General features: G+C 39.2%; 1 protein-coding gene across 2 annotated transcripts; it reads right to left on the reverse strand.

The window, feature by feature from the left end:
• Nucleotides 1-753: 753 nt before the first annotated feature.
• lhx3 (LIM homeobox 3) lies at nt 754-12,954 on the reverse strand. 2 transcript variants are annotated; one of them, XM_044333939.1, is made up of 6 exons: nt 12,471-12,954; nt 6,381-6,552; nt 6,050-6,249; nt 3,950-4,101; nt 2,705-2,876; nt 754-2,067 (listed from the first exon to the last, which is right to left on the reverse strand). In XM_044333939.1, exons 1-6 carry the CDS (start codon nt 12,538-12,540, stop codon nt 1,634-1,636), a joined length of 1,200 nt encoding a protein of 399 aa, XP_044189874.1. In that variant the 5' UTR covers nt 12,541-12,954; the 3' UTR covers nt 754-1,633. The 2 variants fall into 2 exon arrangements, with proteins under 2 accessions (XP_044189874.1, XP_044189872.1); XM_044333937.1 differs by having other exon boundaries at nt 6,050-6,252.
• Nucleotides 12,955-17,908: the final 4,954 nt, after the last annotated feature.

Raw genomic sequence — 17,908 nt, forward strand, 5'->3', positions numbered from 1 at the left:
CACGCACACACACACACACACATACATATCAAGCCATTATAGAAGCAAATACATAAACATGCATTTGCACACACACACATACATGCACACCCGTGCACACTCATGCTGTTTAATCTATTTAATTGAACCTGACTTTGAATAACTAAACAAATGAGGAAATTCACAAGGGGCACCTGATCCCTTCTCGGCTAATGGATTGGAGATTCCTTTCCCATAGGGGCATTTGGGCAAACAAGACCCAGTAATCTCTGAATTGATGAGTTGACTCTCTGTCTGCATCAAATTTCTCCACTAAAGAGCTGTTGAACCCCTGATACAGTGTTGGTAGTTAGCCAGATACTCAATTTGCACACGCGGGCAGAACTATGGGCTCGCTCTGGTTTCACTATCAGTGCTGTGATATGCCATAGATATGCAAGATAAATGTATAGGGTAGATGCTGCATGTAAGATATAAGTTACATTGAGTTTGTTGGCTCATGTTTCTCAGCTTTGACAAGAAATTTCCAAAATGTATGAATGACTTGTACAAAAATGTATCTATAACACATTTGGGACAAAAAAATTCTCAAAAATAATCTGAATTTTTGTAATTCCATGGCTTTAAAATGCATCATAGTTCTTGAATGGTCAATATTCAAGGACTGTACAAAATTATTTGAAAGATCACTCATTTTGTCTCAAATGAGAGACATTTTTTGAGAACAGAACTCACAAGACAGTGCTTCGTTTTGGTTTAGGTGACAAATTTATTAAAGTCCTGTGTCTTTAATCAGGAATCATCATCATCATCATCATCATTGTCATTACCAGAAGGAATAAATAAGACATAAAACATTTTCCACATAAACAAACATATACATCAGACCCCGGGTGCTACAGCAGTTCCTCCTTGGGGGTCGTTTTCAGTAGAACAAAACGAACGAGATACATCCGAGAACACACAAATGCATAGAAGTAATTGGACCCCTAGGTACCATTTAAGACAACATCTACATTTTTGCCTATATCCCTGTTAAAGAATGTACAAAGTCCTCATATCTGGGTTCTGATTCATGACCAAGAAGGGGTTTTGTATAAAAATAAAGTCTCCACAATGATAAACCATTAGTATATATATATATATATATAGACATTTGGCAACAACCAGACATTTAAAGACTCTTTAAACTTTGAACTGAATTCTGCACCTGAACACACTGTAGATAACAAAAAGCAGTGAGAGGAGATGAGAATAAAGAGGGACGAGAGTCGGTTAAACTCAAAATGAATGGTATCTGAACTTTCTGAGTCTGTGTCTGTGGTCTCTACATTGTTCTGAAAAAGCTAATAGTGGTACCTGAAAACAGAACTTTTTGACATATTCTTTGCTTTACGTCCAGTTTTTACTATTGAAGTACAATTATTAGGCCAAGTGCTTTTAATGAAGTACATTTTCCTCCTTTCTTTTCATCCAGATCAGATATTAAATGGACTTGATAATCAGATGTTGGTGAAATCCAAAGACAGTGTCACAGTAACTGTCCAGTCTGTCCTGTGTGACTATTTCCCAATTTCTAAAAATCCGACAGAAGACACAGAAAACAAACAAAGTTTTAAAAAATTAACATGTCCAATTTGTTGTCATTGACCAATCAAAACTGCCCGTGGTCCACTTCATCCAACCAGGAGGCAGGACTGGCAGGGAAGTCTGGATATCCTCCACTGCTTCCAGTGGAGAGGTCCGAGCTGGGTCCATTGGCTGCCCCCATGGAGACCCTCACGGCAGGGTTGATCCCAGGCCCGCCGCCCTGGGTCATGATAGAAAGGCCGGAGTCTGGGTAGACCAGGCTGGTGATGAGAGGCTGGTGTCTGGGTAGTGCCTGGAGTGAGCCCGGCGACTGCGGAAGGCCATAGGGGCTGTTGGAGCGGATGTCATGGAACTGGTCTTGAGTGGGGAGGACGCCATGCTCCAGAGGGAAGGAGCCATGGTTGTTGCCCCCTTGGCGGCCGCCCATGGCTGGAGAGGACTCACTCAGGCTGCTGTAGATGCCGTTAGTGTGGCCAAGCTCTGACATCGGTGGTTCATCTGTGCAACAAGGACAAGTAGACAGGTGGCATTTGTTATTGTGGTTGGATGGTATTTACTAAAATGACCAAGTAGGGCTGCAACTAACGATTATGTTCATTTTTTATTAAACTGCTGATTATCCTCTCTTCTTTTAATTTATTAGAGCTCACAGTGATGCCATCAAATGTCTTGTTTTGTCTGATCAACAGTCTAAAATCCAAATATATTCAATTTACTATCATGTATCATGCAAAGAAAAGCTTTAAATCCTCACATATGTGAATCTGCAACCACCTAATTTTTAGCCTTTCGCTCAAGGAAAGACTAAAACAATTATTGGATTATCAAAATTGTTTCCAGTTAATTCAGCTTGTCACCAAGCTTCTAATACCTCAGTCAAACATTTTCTCAATTGAATGTCACCACAAGAAACTAAACAAATAATGCAATTTTGAATGAATACCTAATGATAAGCAGGTAAAGATCAACCATTCAGCTGATATTGTGCGTGGTGGATCATTGTCACAGTGTCAAGCCTTACTGCACTACACTTGAATAACATTGTTAGTAACACCTGTTCTTGTCCTGCTATGCCATGTTGAAATGTATGCCATGACAAAGGCCTATTTGTCTCCTTTTGTGTGCTTGACTCTACCTGTAAAAGACACCTCGGCGTCGCTGTCCATTCCCTCCTCCTGGATGCTGTCCTTGTCCGATTTGGAGCTTCCCCGCGACCTCTTCATGTTGCGAAAGTACTGCCCCCACCTCTGCCGCCCGGCGTCTTTCTTCAGCCTTTTCTCTTTAGCTCGCCTGTTCTGAAACCAAACCTGAAGGAGAAAAAGAAGACATGTTATATTTGGCAATGGTTTTGGTGATTCATTTTAAATAGAGAAAATGTAATCAATAAAAAGCATTTCTAATTACTGAAAAAAAGCCTTGAGTCAGTTGCAGCAAAATTCAACAACATCCTTTCTAATGCAATTTAATTTAAATTTATTTACACTATTCTATATATTTTAAACAAATAGTATACAGTGTGTTTTAGTCATCATGCATCTCAAAGTCCTCTACATGCAAAGACCACCTTAATGCACATATTATACTCCTAAGCATTAAAACAGAATTAATTTTCAAGGACTATCTGGACACCACTTGACTGAAACAGTGACTCTGGACAGTAACCCTGGGACCGGCATCCCCTTACACCCGATTTATCATGCTTTTAATTAACTTTACGACAGCTACAAGTTGTCCTCACCCCAGGGAGCAGACAGGTTAAAATGCCACTGACTTAAATTATTTCAAGTTTTCTATATCCTCTTTTGATCTGATCCATAAATTTTAGGTTGCACTTCAGGAAAACATACATAGATCTCAACTGCCTGTGACTTCACTGCTTGAAAATATCTATGAAATCTGATAGAAAATTAAATTTTCTCATTAATCTGATCTCACACACAGAATTAATCTATTTCTTGCAAGCACAAAAAGCAGTTTTACATGCTTCTTAATGATATTCCGCCCTGGGTGAACCCTCTTCACCTCTTTCCTTTCACTGAATAATGAGGAGCATTTTAGTGGCTTCCGTCTCTACTTTTGTCCTTGCAAATAAAACAATATATATGACCACCACCTAGCAACCGGCGTGAGGCTCCTCAGCGGCAGACAATATGTGAGGGGGCCCTCTTAGCATTGTTAACGAGCTTGCACTTAAACCATGCTGACTTTCATGTGGACTTCATTTTACTCCATCTAGCCGTAAATTCCCCCCAAACTCACACACACACACACACACGCATGTTCGTACAGTAGGCTTGTGCCAGTTCAGCCACAATTGTCCCTTGATAATGAAGTCAGGACACTAATGGAACAGCCCTTAATGGATAATAATATACTTTACCTGCACAACCCGCATATCCAGGCCCGTCTCTGATGATAGCTGCTCCCGGACGTGGCGGGCAGGTTTGGGAGAGTTATTGTATGCGTTCTTCAGCGTTTCCAGTTGTTTAGCCGTGATGGTTGTTCGTGGCCTTTTTGCAGTCGAGTCTGCTTCTGAAAGATGGAACAGACAATACACAATGTGAACCAATGCTGCTATTCTGTTGATATGTGTATATTTTCAAGGTTTCTCAAGAAAAATGTGAGTAGATTGATTTTATAATAATAAAAATTCACAAGAAATAAGAAATTAGAGGATGTATATAGTAAGAGTATAGCATACAGTAGAAGTCTGATAGTGTTTTCCCCTCTGCCTTTCATTATCCTTGATTCATTTCATTGCTCTCTGATATAAAAATGAATTATGATAAAACAAATATACTATCAACAAGAGAAATATTTCTGTATAGAGTCTCAGGATAAATTCTTCCTTTGCATACATGAAAATTTTTGATAAAAACACACATTCATAGCACCTAGTAACATAAAACAGTTTGTATAATATACAACATTCTATTTTAACATGAATGAATAAATTCTCTTCTGCCTATAAAGCAAAATCTGGCATCCTGTGCATAATTGCATCATGTCTGCATAGCTGCTGGCCAGCACAGCAAAACACGGGGCACATCATCCAAATGGATGCTGCCCAAGTAATTGCGCCCTCTCATTAGTAAAATAAACGTGTGTGTTTTTTGTGAAAACTTGCGTTAACTCGTTGCATAAATCAGCACTTGGTGCAGGGCAGTAAATTCAAACAAACAGATGGGGAGATAAAACTTGACCATGTCCAGTCTGCTCGGTGAGGAAACAGTCTGCTGGGATTCCAGTAAAGTAGATGTGGTGTTAGTGGACTCTTTATTGATATAAACTGGGTATCTAATGAAAATGCTTTGGGCTGTTGGCTTTATAGCAGATCAACAGTGTTCAGAGGAAATGTGAAACACTATCAATGATGACAGATGTTAAAGTATATTCACTACGAGCTAACTATATATTTAAAAGCAATACATGTGCATCAACCTATATATAGTGAATATAAATATCTATAGTGATACTCATTGTGTAGTTGTAAAAGTAGATGTGATACATGATACGTGTAATAAAAATATCATAAACATAAAGCAGTTAATTTGTAAAAAAAAATTGTAAAAATGTAAAGTGTTACATCATTTACAGTAGCATGAATAAAACACTAATTAAATGTCTCTGTAGGAAATTGTCTCTAATACTTTCTGTATAAATAGAAAAAGGATAAATCATTACAGATAACAGATTATAACATTAATTCTCGTTTGATTCATTTTTTTTAAATAGTTAAAATAATGACTAACCCAGAAGCATGGACATTTTTGTTTTAATGCATTTACATTGTTTGTTTTTTAGTAAATTGAATTGTATTATATGTGACTAGCCTTGAATGTATTCCATGTATTTTCAGTCAGACATATATATCTCTGTGGTCAGAGTTTTTTACTGCTCAGTACCTAATAAACATAGGCTAAATAAATGTGAAACACGTACTAAAAAACTACCAAAATGTGAATTCATTCCAAATGGCATCAGACAAAACATTTAGACATTTAAATCATTATAGCTGATAATCGTTTTCCCCCCTAACTTATAAATAATATGGATCCCTGCATATAATGACACAAAAATGCTATTCTTTTATCCACATGAGTTCTTGGGCCTCTATCATCTCTCTCTCATACACACAGGTCTACACACACATCTCTCTCTCTCTCTCTCTCTTTGTGTCTGTGTACACGCACACACGCGCAGCACAACAACAGGAGTTATTGAAAGCTGATTCCCTCAAGTGCAAAGTGCACGTGTAAGCCTCCAGGCCTCCGCTTTACGCAGTTCGCTATCGATTGGGTTGCGGGCAACGATGCAATTAGCGCAGGTGGGTCAGAGTTTATGGGTGACCTCATTGTCACGCCAAACCCACAACTCAAAGCAGGTACTTAAAAACAGGTCTGTGTAAAATCGTAAATAATGTTGTCATCCAAGCCAATAACAGAAATGCTGGGGACGGTCATTTAAAGATGAACCTCACCTCTCTGTTTGGCGGTCTCGTAGTCGGCCTTGCAGACCAGCCTGCTGTCTTCCATCAGATAGTACTCGTCACCTGTGGCCAGTTGCCTTTTGCACACGATGCAGGCAAAACAATGCAGGTGGTAGACAAAGTCCTGCGCTCTCCTCACAACCTGTGTGGGCGGTATCCCCTGCTGACAGGCTGCGCATTTGGTCCCGAATCTCCTTTTGGGAATTTAGAAGGTCGCCATCAATACATAATACCTTTCCATACATTCATTTCTAAATATTAGCAACAAAGAGAGAAAAAATTGTCAAAAATATCCCTGAGACATTTTTTGAAAGCTACTCACTTGAAGAAATCGTCTTTGCAGTAGACGCTGTCGCCCCTGCTGAAGCACTTGTCCGCCAGCTGTGCCTGGCAGTCGCTGCATTTCAGGCACTTGCTGTGCCAGTGGCGATCCAGCACTTTGAGGATGAAGCGGTCCACGATGTGTTGATTGCAGCCTGCACATACTGGGATCTCTGCAGGAGACATAATGCGCAATAACATTTAGTCAAAAACAAACAAACAAACATTGTCCATAAAACAGGCTGGAGGACAACTGAACCTGCTTATTGTAAATACTTGAAAATATGTGCATCCTTGTCACACTTATAACACAATTATATGTTAATGATCGCGCCTGTTTAATTATACAAGACTCTCATTGACGGGAAATTTTTCGTCAGTGATGTAGCTTATATCTTTCTGATAACGCCATTTCCCCCCATTTTAGCTTTTCTTCCTTTCCTTTCTGGACATTTATTTGGTCGTTTCATTTTTAAAAAGGATTTTATAAAACAGTCTGTAAAATACTACACCAATTTTATTAGGTGATCAAATTACATTGAGCTGTATTCAACAGAACAGAATTGTCGTATATTTTCTAATCACTACATCATCATCACCATCATCATCATCATCATCATCATCATCATCACTGCCACCTCCACCATCACTCTTTTTGTATCACACGTCCCGAAAGAAACTTATGAATGTCATTAATCCACGCTTGCACGTAGCATGTAGGAAATGCAACAACACCACAGTTTCCCTAATTGCATAAGCACCACAATGCCATGATGGTGAAGAGGGCATGTTGATGAAAGAAAGAAAGAAAGAAAGAAAGAAAAAAAGAAAGAAAGAAAGAAAGAAAGAAAGAAAGAATAAAATTAAATGGTCATGATAGTAGCGTGCACCTATATGAGCCTAGATTGGATCGCGTGTGTAAAAAGGCATGATTAAATAAGCTGGAGGGTAACACTTTACCTTGGATCCTTCTATTTAGCATTTATAAGCAAATATTTAATAAATGCTTTGTAACACACTATAATGTAGTTATAAAGATATATGAAGACATGTAAAGTGTCTATTATTATCACTATTTCTTATTTTTTTATTTTTATATTTCTTATTGTTGTTATTATTATAACTTCTCCTATTTTATATTATTACAACTGTGTTTTACTATATTGTCATTCATAATCTGTTTATACACCAGCCTCCACTTCTGGGTGCCCACATGAAGAGTTATAGTTGTTGACTTATACATTGATAAACACTTATATCTGTTAATAACTACATAATAGTGTGTGATAAATCATCTATTAAATGTTTGTATACTATTTATAAATGCTAAAATAATAGAGGGACTTAAAGTCACCTGACATCACTCAGTGGTGTCCTCACATTTACTAGTTTTGGTGCAACCTAAAGATTTTGTCAAGCCCATGATATTGAGGACATCCATTTCCAGCAAGTCGGCCTTAGCTTAATGTGATCGAGGAAAACAAAAACAAAAATTAGTCCATAGTCCAAGCTCAGTCTCATAATCAAGACAGGCCTCAAATATTTTATTTTATTTTACATTTCGGCTTTCTCATTCATTGACACCTGCATTTAAGTAAAACTATACATAATTAAACGACTCACAATATTTAAAGTGCTTATAAAATATGCTATAAATAAATTGATATATGTCCTTATTTATATACCATGATTAAAAAAGAAAATTCCCACACTTATTCTGCCTATACATCACAATGAAAAATAGCTTGAGAATGCATAGTCTATATGGAAAATCCTGCAGAAAAAAGAGGAACATTTCAAATCCTTATATGGCAGCATCAGCTTAGAATTAATAGCTCATTAACGAATAGTGGTTGGTTGGTTATTATTTTGTCACTTTTAACAAGCTGCAGCCTATATTTACGCAAGGTCGGTTTCAGATACACAGGCCTGCAGAACAACATAAAACCCTATTTGAGGTATTTTAACCCTCCAGCAAACCCCTCAAGCAAAAAACAACGGAGTAAGACAATAGCTTTCTGTTGCATTTTATTATCAAGAACTAAAAACAGCAAGTAGTAATAAGGGCAACTAAAATGCCAAGTAAGACGTTATCTGGCCACTTTATTACTTATTAAAAGAAGCGCAACCACTTCATATTCCATCCGTGCAAGGAATCGCATTCCTATTGTTCTGTTGTGACAATTCATAAAACATTAATGAGCCATTTCTTCTGGCATCACCAGCGAGCCCAGCACAAGTGCGGTGGGAGCCACGTCAAGAACAGGTGTATCCAAGTCATCATTAATTCATCGCGCTCTGTAAAACTAGAAAGCTGCGGCCTATAGTCTCACTGTGCAAACCAATAAGGTGTCCAAGCAATTTGCTCACCTTGTAGGCCCACTTGGAATATTACAATTATAGATCCCAATCGAAATATCTTACGTATCCACAATGTCTGTGTTTGGAGCAGGTGAGATTCGATGCAGCATGATGAAAACTGGACGTTTTCTGGATGTTGGTAAATAAGGCGGAAGCACAACCATTCAACAAAAGTTCATAGAAAAAAAAACATAGCATCTGTTTGACACTGTATTCTTCCACATGCACAACCTTCTGAATCTTTACAACAGACTCTGGAAATGCGTAAAACCGATCCTCCAAATAAAAACGTTGATAAACTGAGTTACGTCTGATTTATCCTCCAAAACAGTGGACTCAGGTGTAGATCTGCCCACGTTAGGCCGTTATATCGACAGTCAAACAACCACTCAAATAAATCAAAGGTTAAAGTCCGGTGCGTAAAAGTTGCAATGCCGAGATCTGATGCAACGAAAATGGCACATTTCCTCTGCCTCAAGTGCTTTAAAACGGCGGGATATTTCTCCAAAATTAAAACGACTGCAGAGGTGTAGCATCCATTATCCATTTATCAGTTTGAGTATCTGATGTACCATCTCATTGAGCGTATTGGAAGCAGTATCAGCAGACCGCAATTACTCCTACAGCCGTACTTTCAGGCCTATTTGAGAGGTTAGGTAAATAAAGACGCTGAAGTCCAGTATGTATGATCACATGCAGGATGTAAACACAAATATGTGTAGTATAAACAGTGCAAAAACGAAAAATTATAATCATATTTTGGCTTGCGGTTACCTTTCCGTAGTTCGTCACTGTGCGACAGCAACGCAAGGAGCATCTCCGTGTTATTTGGTGCCTCTTTTGGAGAGTTGCGCTCACCATGTCCATCCATTGCTCATGATTTACGCTTACATTAATGCAAATCTGTCCTGTGTGTGATCTATCCAGGCAGAGTTTGTCAAATTTGTGAATAGCACGAGCCCCCCCAATGTGAGCACAAGGGCGCTAGTGTGCGGCGGAGTTTTGCTTTTATGCTTCACTGTGTTGAAGCCTGTGCAGGATTACGCTGCGCCGTTTCCTGGGCGACAGGGAGATAGATTAACATCACCCACCTAGTATCTTACCCGGAAGGAGAAAAAAACAGGAGGTGAGGGGGGTAAAAGCCAATAGAGTTACAGTGTTGGGTGGTAACGTTACTCAGAAACGCGTTACAATATTGCATTACTTTCAAAACAAGAAAACAACAAGAAAATAATTTATTTTCTTTACCTCAACTTTTAATTCGAACAAATTCAAATCCACTTTTGTCTAACTCTGAAATGACTTCGTCCCATGATATTTTATTTCTCTAAGTATTACCACCATTACACTGAACATTAGGATGTTAATAGCTTTTTGGTTGACCAGTTCATTCATAAAAAGGAAAGAAAAAGGCGTGCCAGTGCTATCACAGTGTTGTACGAGGGTTACAAATGCCGCCTTTAAAGAATAACTACAGAAAATATTATGCAACAGATTTTAGCAACAGCGTCTCCATTGTTTTATCAAGTTAGGACATAATAGTTTTCTCTATTTTCTTATCTGTTTTAAATTAGAAGCCAAAGGAAGAGCTTTATTAGATCAACAGATGTTAATGATCCCTGTGTGTGATCAACACAAACTAGATGCACAGCCTCAAATCCAGACAACTGGACATTATTATGTTTTAGATTTATTATGTAAATCGACCAAAGTAGTTTCTTGCGAGGACACGCCTTGGGAATCCGTTTTTAATTCCGATTCCGGTACTGCTATGCGTAAAAGAAAGATTGGGCCCCCGAGAGAAACCTGTAGTTGAATTTAGACCCCTACATTGGCCTGTTTTTTTCAACTAATTGATGTATTTTTTCTGCAAAGCATATATGGCCATATTGTTTATTAAAACAACTAAAATAAAAATAGCATTTGCCCAGCAAAATGCAAAATTACCGTGCTGTTATACAGACAGTTGCAAGTATTTTCACACTTGAAAAAAAATATATATCACTGTATTCTCCTTCTCCTTCTTCTTCTTCTTCTTCTTCTTCTTCTTCTTCTTCTTCTTCTTCTAATTATTATTATTATACATAAACAATGGATTTTTAAAAAATGAATTTAACATACTTATTTTAACTTATGGCAATGTGTATCTATTGCTTTGTATTCGATGAGATTTTAAATAAGTGATTTTAAATATCTGATGTAGTCTTACACACACCCACACACACAATCTTCATCTCATGTGCTTTGAGTGCTCAAAGACAAGTGTTTATTTAGGGGAGAGATTGGCTGTTCAATAACATGTTGATCGGGCCAACACCCCAATGAATTTTATTGACACTGATCTTTGGCACAAAAGAGCGCCTGGGGAAATCACGGGTAGTGCCACAGCACGCCCGGGCCGCTGATGAATCTAAAATCAATGTCCTATTTGCCTGCATTTCAGAAGTATATGAAAGACGTTTTGGAGAAAAGGTGTGCGGTTCATGGGTGCCCTTCTTACTTTTAAGCTTTGTAATATTTCTTTATGTCATATTGATCGCTCAGTTTTGAGGGGTGAGTCCGACAGTAATGTGACAACAATGCGATAAAATGGCCATCATAGTAATGGTCAGTCAGTCAGTCAGTCAGAGAAAGCCATAAGGATGATAAAAAAAATAAATTCCAGTTTTTCGTTTAAGTTTTTTGTGTTAATTTGAAATTTGAAATTGAAGTTGCAGTGGGAAAAAAAAACAGATTGGCGACTTGGATGTAAATATAATTTTAAATTTCTCTGTCAAATTGCGTTCACAAACAACTCATTTATGTAGCTAAATACATATATTTTTGCGTTTAATGGCCGTAACTTAGAAAAAATGATGTCTTACTAGAATAAATATTTAAAAAATTAGGGCTCATTCACAGGCCAAACATGCATTTTCAAGTCTTTGGAGGCATTTTGAACAACCCACTAATAATTTAGTTATTCCTGCTGGAAACCTATGAATGCGACCACCACTGCGCTTCACCTCCTCCCCCCCGGCAACCTGAGGTGTCCCACCTGTCAGGGCAGGAATGTGACACCTGTTGAGCACTTTTGAGCCGGTGGGCTGCGGGTGAGAGCAGCTCCGCGTCTGCTGGCAGTCTGTCGTAGCTATACAGCCGCAAAAGGCTGCTGTCGCCACAGTGGGTCCGGTGGTCTCTCCCCTATCCGCTAGATCTGCACCCTGCGCTCCCGTGACAACCGCAGGCGGCGGTGTGAAATGACAGCACGCGCATAACATCTGTTCGTGTGATTCTCCCAACAATGAAGGCTCATTACAGATTCATAACGTCTCCCGCACGCAGTGCAAAAAAACGCCTCTAAACAGTCTGTATACAACAACATGGGTCGCTAAATAACGGAGCGTTTTCAGCAACTTCAATATCTTCACTTTTTTTGTGCGCATGTCCCATTTGAGTGTATCCAAACCGCAAACTATTTAACATACATCATATTTGAAAACCTTTTTTTTAAGTTAACAGTCTCTTTCATGCTTGTCAGAGTTGACTCAACAATACAAGGACCCTCCCGTCCTGCTGTGCTGATCTCCTGTATTATCCTCCATTTCACGCCTAATTGTGACTCATTAGCGGACCCCAGGACATCAATTAAAACTCAGTACTTCCTGTATTTGATAGATGCTCTTTCCCAAACAACAAAAATACACCGCATAGCATACTCACAGCGAAAAAAAATTAAAGTGGCTCTTACCTTGGCCTGCACTATAACGGGAGAAATTTCCGGTGTTCTGACAACTTGACCCCGGGTGTTCAAGCAACATTTTGAAGATGCTTCGACGGTCCGACGGAAGAAAACAGCAGCGCCAAAAGACGCACGCCTGTGATTTTAAAAGAGCCTTATAAGCTTGTGAGTGTGCCCGATGGATTCAAACCCGCACTTTTCCGGCGACTTATCCTCCCAAGAGCGAGTTGAGCTCTGTTCGATGGCAGCTTGGTTTCTGAAAAGTGTTAAAAAGGGCGTCCGTCGACCTTTGTCCTTTCGTCAACCGCCGAGAACGGAAACTGTGAATATTCATCAAGTTGCTCTTTGATTCCGCGTTGATAAGCTCGAGATGAGGTGGAGAAGATGGGGCGGGTGGCAGTGCAGAAGTGTCTGACCATTAGCAGCGTCAGCTGACCTGACTGTGAGCCCGACAGCCTGCGACTTAACTTCAACTAAAGAAAGCGGCGGTCAGCGCTGGCTCTGTCCAGGGTGCTGAAAGGGGGAGTTTCTCTAAACGGGCTGGAGGCGTGTGTGGTGCTCCTATATCCCCCTGGACACACACACACACACACACACACACACACACACACACACACACACACACACACACACACACACACACACAAACACAAACACTTGCCCTCCCTTCTCTCTCCTTATCTATGTTGTGTTGTGCACGTGTCTGTCTTTCAAGGCGCACAATGGGGCAATTGGGCATTGCTGAGGACAATTGTTGTCAAGCGTTTCCATCTCTGCGTCTCTCTTTTGTTTGGTTAAAAATAGACTGCTTCACATTAATGATACAAGTGGTCGTCATACCGTTAGGTTAGTTTATATGGTGTTACGGTTACAGACTATACTCAGATTTTAAAAAACAACAACATCAACAACAAAAACAAACAAAAAACAAAACAAAACAAAACAAAACCAAAAAAACAACAACAAACAAACAAACAAAAAACGGATACATGCATCATAAGACATGTCCATCCTTACTTATTGACATCTGTATTAATTTTGAAAGAAAACATGAGTTCTGAGAAAAGCAGTGATAAGGTTTTTCTCATCTGCAAATGTTTCCGTTAATGAGGAATATGGCCACTGTAAAGACATAGAATGATGAAGTAGTTTGAATCTTAAAATACATAGAGGTAACTTCGAATCACTAATATCTTTCTTTCTCTCTTACTAATATGTTAGCTAATTTTATGCTTTCCTGTAAAATTTCAGTTGAAATAGGCGCTTGCGCAGAGCTGCGCAACTATTTGGCTGAGTGCCATGCCTCATGCTTTTGAGACCGTGCCAATTATCATCATAAACGCACAAAACTACTCTGACGTAGTCCTACAGCTTTGATTCAATTTTACTCGCCCAGCACGCCAGCCCGCAAGTGGTGTAAGCCAATTAGACCTATATGCTCTTCATTAGTCCACTCAGGGCAATTAGCCTCTCAAACTTGGAAAGAAATCAACTGGCTTTTCCCCCCTTTCGTCATTATATCTAAACTACTTTACAACCTTTTTGTGTCCACTCAGCAATTCCACTATACATTCCCAATGTCAAGATTTTTAAAAAAACAAAAACAAAAAAACAACACTATCCTGTCAGTGGATGCTTGTTTTCAAGGATGAGAAACAAGTTTTTGTGTTTTTGTGCATGGGCAGTAATCTCTGGTCAACAAGTCAGTCTGGATCTTTATGCAGATTAAGGGAGAACTGTTTGTAAATCTGGAAGGAGCTGTACACAGTAACTAGGATCCTAAAGCCAATGCAGCATCAACAGAGCTTAGACTACAAGCACAACAACAGGACTGCTCTCCTTTCCTTTCTCCACTGTGAGAAGAGAACCTTTTCTCAGATTGTCTTTGCTGTTCCCCTGTAACTCTGTGCATGGTGAAGATGTGTAGATACTCATGTGTGTTTTACTAAAAGATCTATGTAATTCAGACCCCAAAAAACCCTCTTACTAATAAAGGTGAATGAATACTCTACGATGCATCATGAGTGAACCATTTTCCTGTATTTATCATATGTTTTGGTATCCTAAAAACAGAATTGTTGCTAATATTAAGCAATGTATGCTGTTAATGTATGTTTAATGATGCATAGAGTGACAAACTGGAAGGAAACACGGAGCAAAAATCAGAAATAAAAATTATAAATGTATGAAAAACTATGCTGTTACTGACACTTTTCTATAATGACTGTCATTTCTTGCATGAACATTCTGTGTTGTGTGGTACCTTCATCTCCCTTGCGTGACTATTATGTTGAGCCGACAAAACATCTTCAACCATGCAGAGGCTTTTATCCTGTTGTGTTTGTCCTCTGTGAAGCCTATGAGCATCATCACAGAAAATTGGTGAAGTGTTAATACACCTGGGTCCTCCTTGAGAAAGCAGCTGCAATCAGCCCTTAATGGTCCTCCATAAAGACTCGGTCCTTTGCATCTATTAGAACTTGATTTTTGACCTTGAGTATGTGCAGGTTCAACAGGCTCACAAGTGCCTCAGGCCCTTAAGGATTATTTCAAAAGAACAAACAATATGCTGCATATGAAACCTCTGTTTGCCTTCAAGTGGGGTCACTTAAAGTACCTGAAAAGAGGCTGAAATAGTTTCATGAATACAAATCTTTACTAAGATCAGTTGTGTTTCATGTATGATAGAAAATTCTCTTAGCTTATATTTGTAGTTTTACAATAAAAAGGACTTTAGTTTGAGCAGAAATATGTACATTTTTACTACAGGTGTAAACAAAAATAAAATATTAGAGTAGATTTGAACTTTATGGTGTCTGATCCAAGCTATATTTCAAGAAAAATGTCCAGAATTTTATTTTATTTTTTAATTTCCCTGCTGCTAATACTGTATTTAAAACAGTATATTTTTGTCTATAATATTCTATGACATATGCTTTCATGGATGAAGAATGTATTTTTAAAAAACACTATTTTGATTTGGGATTTGGACACTGCTTCACCAGTGTTTTGCAAAAAAGACAATGTATGCATCAACTGTACCTAAATATCAAATCTGGACAGCTTTCAAAAAATATATTTGTTAAACCAGCCAAAAATCAGGAGCAGTTTTCTAGACGATAAAACTATTTATATAATAATAATTGCCTTAATTTAACTTAATGACAAAAGTATGAATAGAAGAATGAAACATTTTGAGAATAGGCTCCTCTAATCTACTGGCCATTTCTCAAAGGAGATTTCAGAGATTTTCTTAGAAGTTGTGTTTATATGTTGTTTAAATACCAAAAACTGACTATTGATGTACTGGCTGTTTTTGCATGCACCTATTTGAGCACATGATCTTGCTTTGTTTGTATTTGCCATTTCACATGCTATTGTATGTCCACAATTGTCTCCGCGTGCCATGCTGTGCTGTCCTGAATTGTGTACATACAGTATATGTGCATACATGTCATGTGTGTATGAAACAGCTGAGTTGGGACACTGAGTGTTACTGTGGGGGGTCCATGTGCACCCATGCCACCCCTCTGACACCAGGCTGCCATTGTGATCCTGTCATGATCAATCATGTCCTCCAAAGGCTGGCCTTGTCCAGGAGGGAGGGGACCAATCACACGCCTCATTACCCAGGCTTGGTTACTCCTAAGCGGAGTAGTCCCAGGACACCTCAGCCTGTTGCTGTCTGGAGAGAAAGAGGAAGAGAGCAAGTGTGTGTGTGAAAGAGAGAGAGATGAGGGTTAAGAGATGAATAGTTAGCAAGATAATGTAAATGTGACTCAGAGTCAAAGCTGAGAGAATGTCATTTGAATGAGAAAAACAAACAGTGGATACACAAAAGAATAGAAAGTCAAAAGAAATTAAATTTAGATAGCTGTGGTTAATTTAAGATGGAAAAGTCAATTACAACTGGAAAACTTTAAGGAACTCAAAGTTGAGCCAAATAATATTTCTAGATATGGTGAACTCCAGCCACCTTCTCATTTACTGTAGATAAAGGTCCACCCTCTCAGCCCCTGAACAACCATCATCTAGTTTTCAACCATAGTGAGCAGCTCTCATTGTTTTGAAATGGCTCCATCTGGCAAGGTTTCACTGACCAGGCCAGCCGTGGCTCGCTCCCCCAGCAGCTGGCTAAACTGCCCAACCGCTTTTCCGCTTGGCCCTCGGAGTAACCGACACTCTTTGGTGGCTTTGCCTCTCAAACACACACGCACACAATAACACACGAGGCTAACTGTCCCCCGGCCTGCCAGTCTTGGGGTCAGCTGGCTGGAGTCGAGGAAGGGGAGGGATGGAGGGGTGGTGTGGGGCAGAATGGGTGACACCATTTAGCCCTTTGTTATTCACCCCAAGACATCCCGAGGATAGCTAACTGGAGAAATAGGTCAGAAGTGTTTCATGAGCACTGTAAAATATATTTATTTTTATGATATTTTAAAATTTGGACAACAGCTCCTAGTTGTGACTCAAAGTCAGCTTCACTTTTAAATCAGTTATGATTCATCACACTTCTTATCATTATGGGCTTAACTCAACAGCTGGCCCTTAAGAGTTCAATGCAGGTTGCATTATTTGTGCATGAGGGTCTACTCTAGGCTAAAAAGGCTGCCACCTCTGCCCGGCATCAGCCCCTTTGAATATTGATATGCTAATGATGAACAACACAGGGAACAAAGCCTGACTGCTACCACTGGAAACCAATACAATGGCCCTTCAGTCAGGCCTGACACTTTTACCACCCAACATGTGTCCTCAGTTTCATGCTCAGACAAAAAAGGCTAACAACTGTCCATCCATTTATATGGGCGATGCTGTTACTCAGTTCCGACGCACCGTCTGGGGACCTGGCTGGTTACGTTGTGTTTCGCTTGTCTTTGTCCAGGGTGGGAAATATCAGCTTTTTAGAGCAATGATAAGCCACCCAGAGGCCGACATAATGCCTGGGAGGTCAGAGTTCAAACCTTTCAGGCAAAGCTGAGGCTTGACCTAGCTTGTCATTACAGATGTTGGTCTGCTGTGGGGTCTCTCTGGCTTGCATGTGGTGTATTTTGATAGGAAAACTAAAAAGAGAAGATAAGAAATTCTGAAGAGCTTAGCGGTGATCTGAACTTTACAACTTTCAACTGGTTTAAAGTAAATTAATCAGCTTTGGAAGTTTTGATAGGATTTTCTTATTGTGTTGCACAGTGACATGTTTTGATCAAAAAGAGGCATCCATGCAGCCATGGATGGATGTCCATGGCTCAGGGTCTGTGGTAGATCATTTAATAGAAACAATATTTAACAGAATAAAATACATAAGGATCGATGCATTATTTAGAGATTTATTATACGTCTGTGATGACTAAATGTTGTTCTATTTCAGAAAAAAATATGATTTTTAGCCATTTTTAAAATGCCAGCCAACACAAATGGCCAACTGAACTGAACAAGTAATACTGCTG

This window comes from Thunnus albacares, chromosome 18 (genome assembly GCF_914725855.1).
Source record: "Thunnus albacares chromosome 18, fThuAlb1.1, whole genome shotgun sequence".
Lineage (NCBI taxonomy): Eukaryota > Metazoa > Chordata > Actinopteri > Scombriformes > Scombridae > Thunnus > Thunnus albacares.

Coding starts and splice junctions, on each gene's coding strand:
- lhx3 (XM_044333937.1), bottom strand. CDS start 12,540: ATGTTGCTTGAACACCCGGGGTCAAGTTGTCAGAACACCGGAAATTTC. Junction 6,253..6,380: donor TGCAAAGACGATTTCTTCAA/GTGAGTAGCTTT, acceptor AATTCCCAAAAG/GAGATTCGGGACCAAATGCG. Junction 2,068..2,704: donor CGCCGAGGTGTCTTTTACAG/GTAGAGTCAAGC, acceptor CTTGTTGCACAG/ATGAACCACCGATGTCAGAG.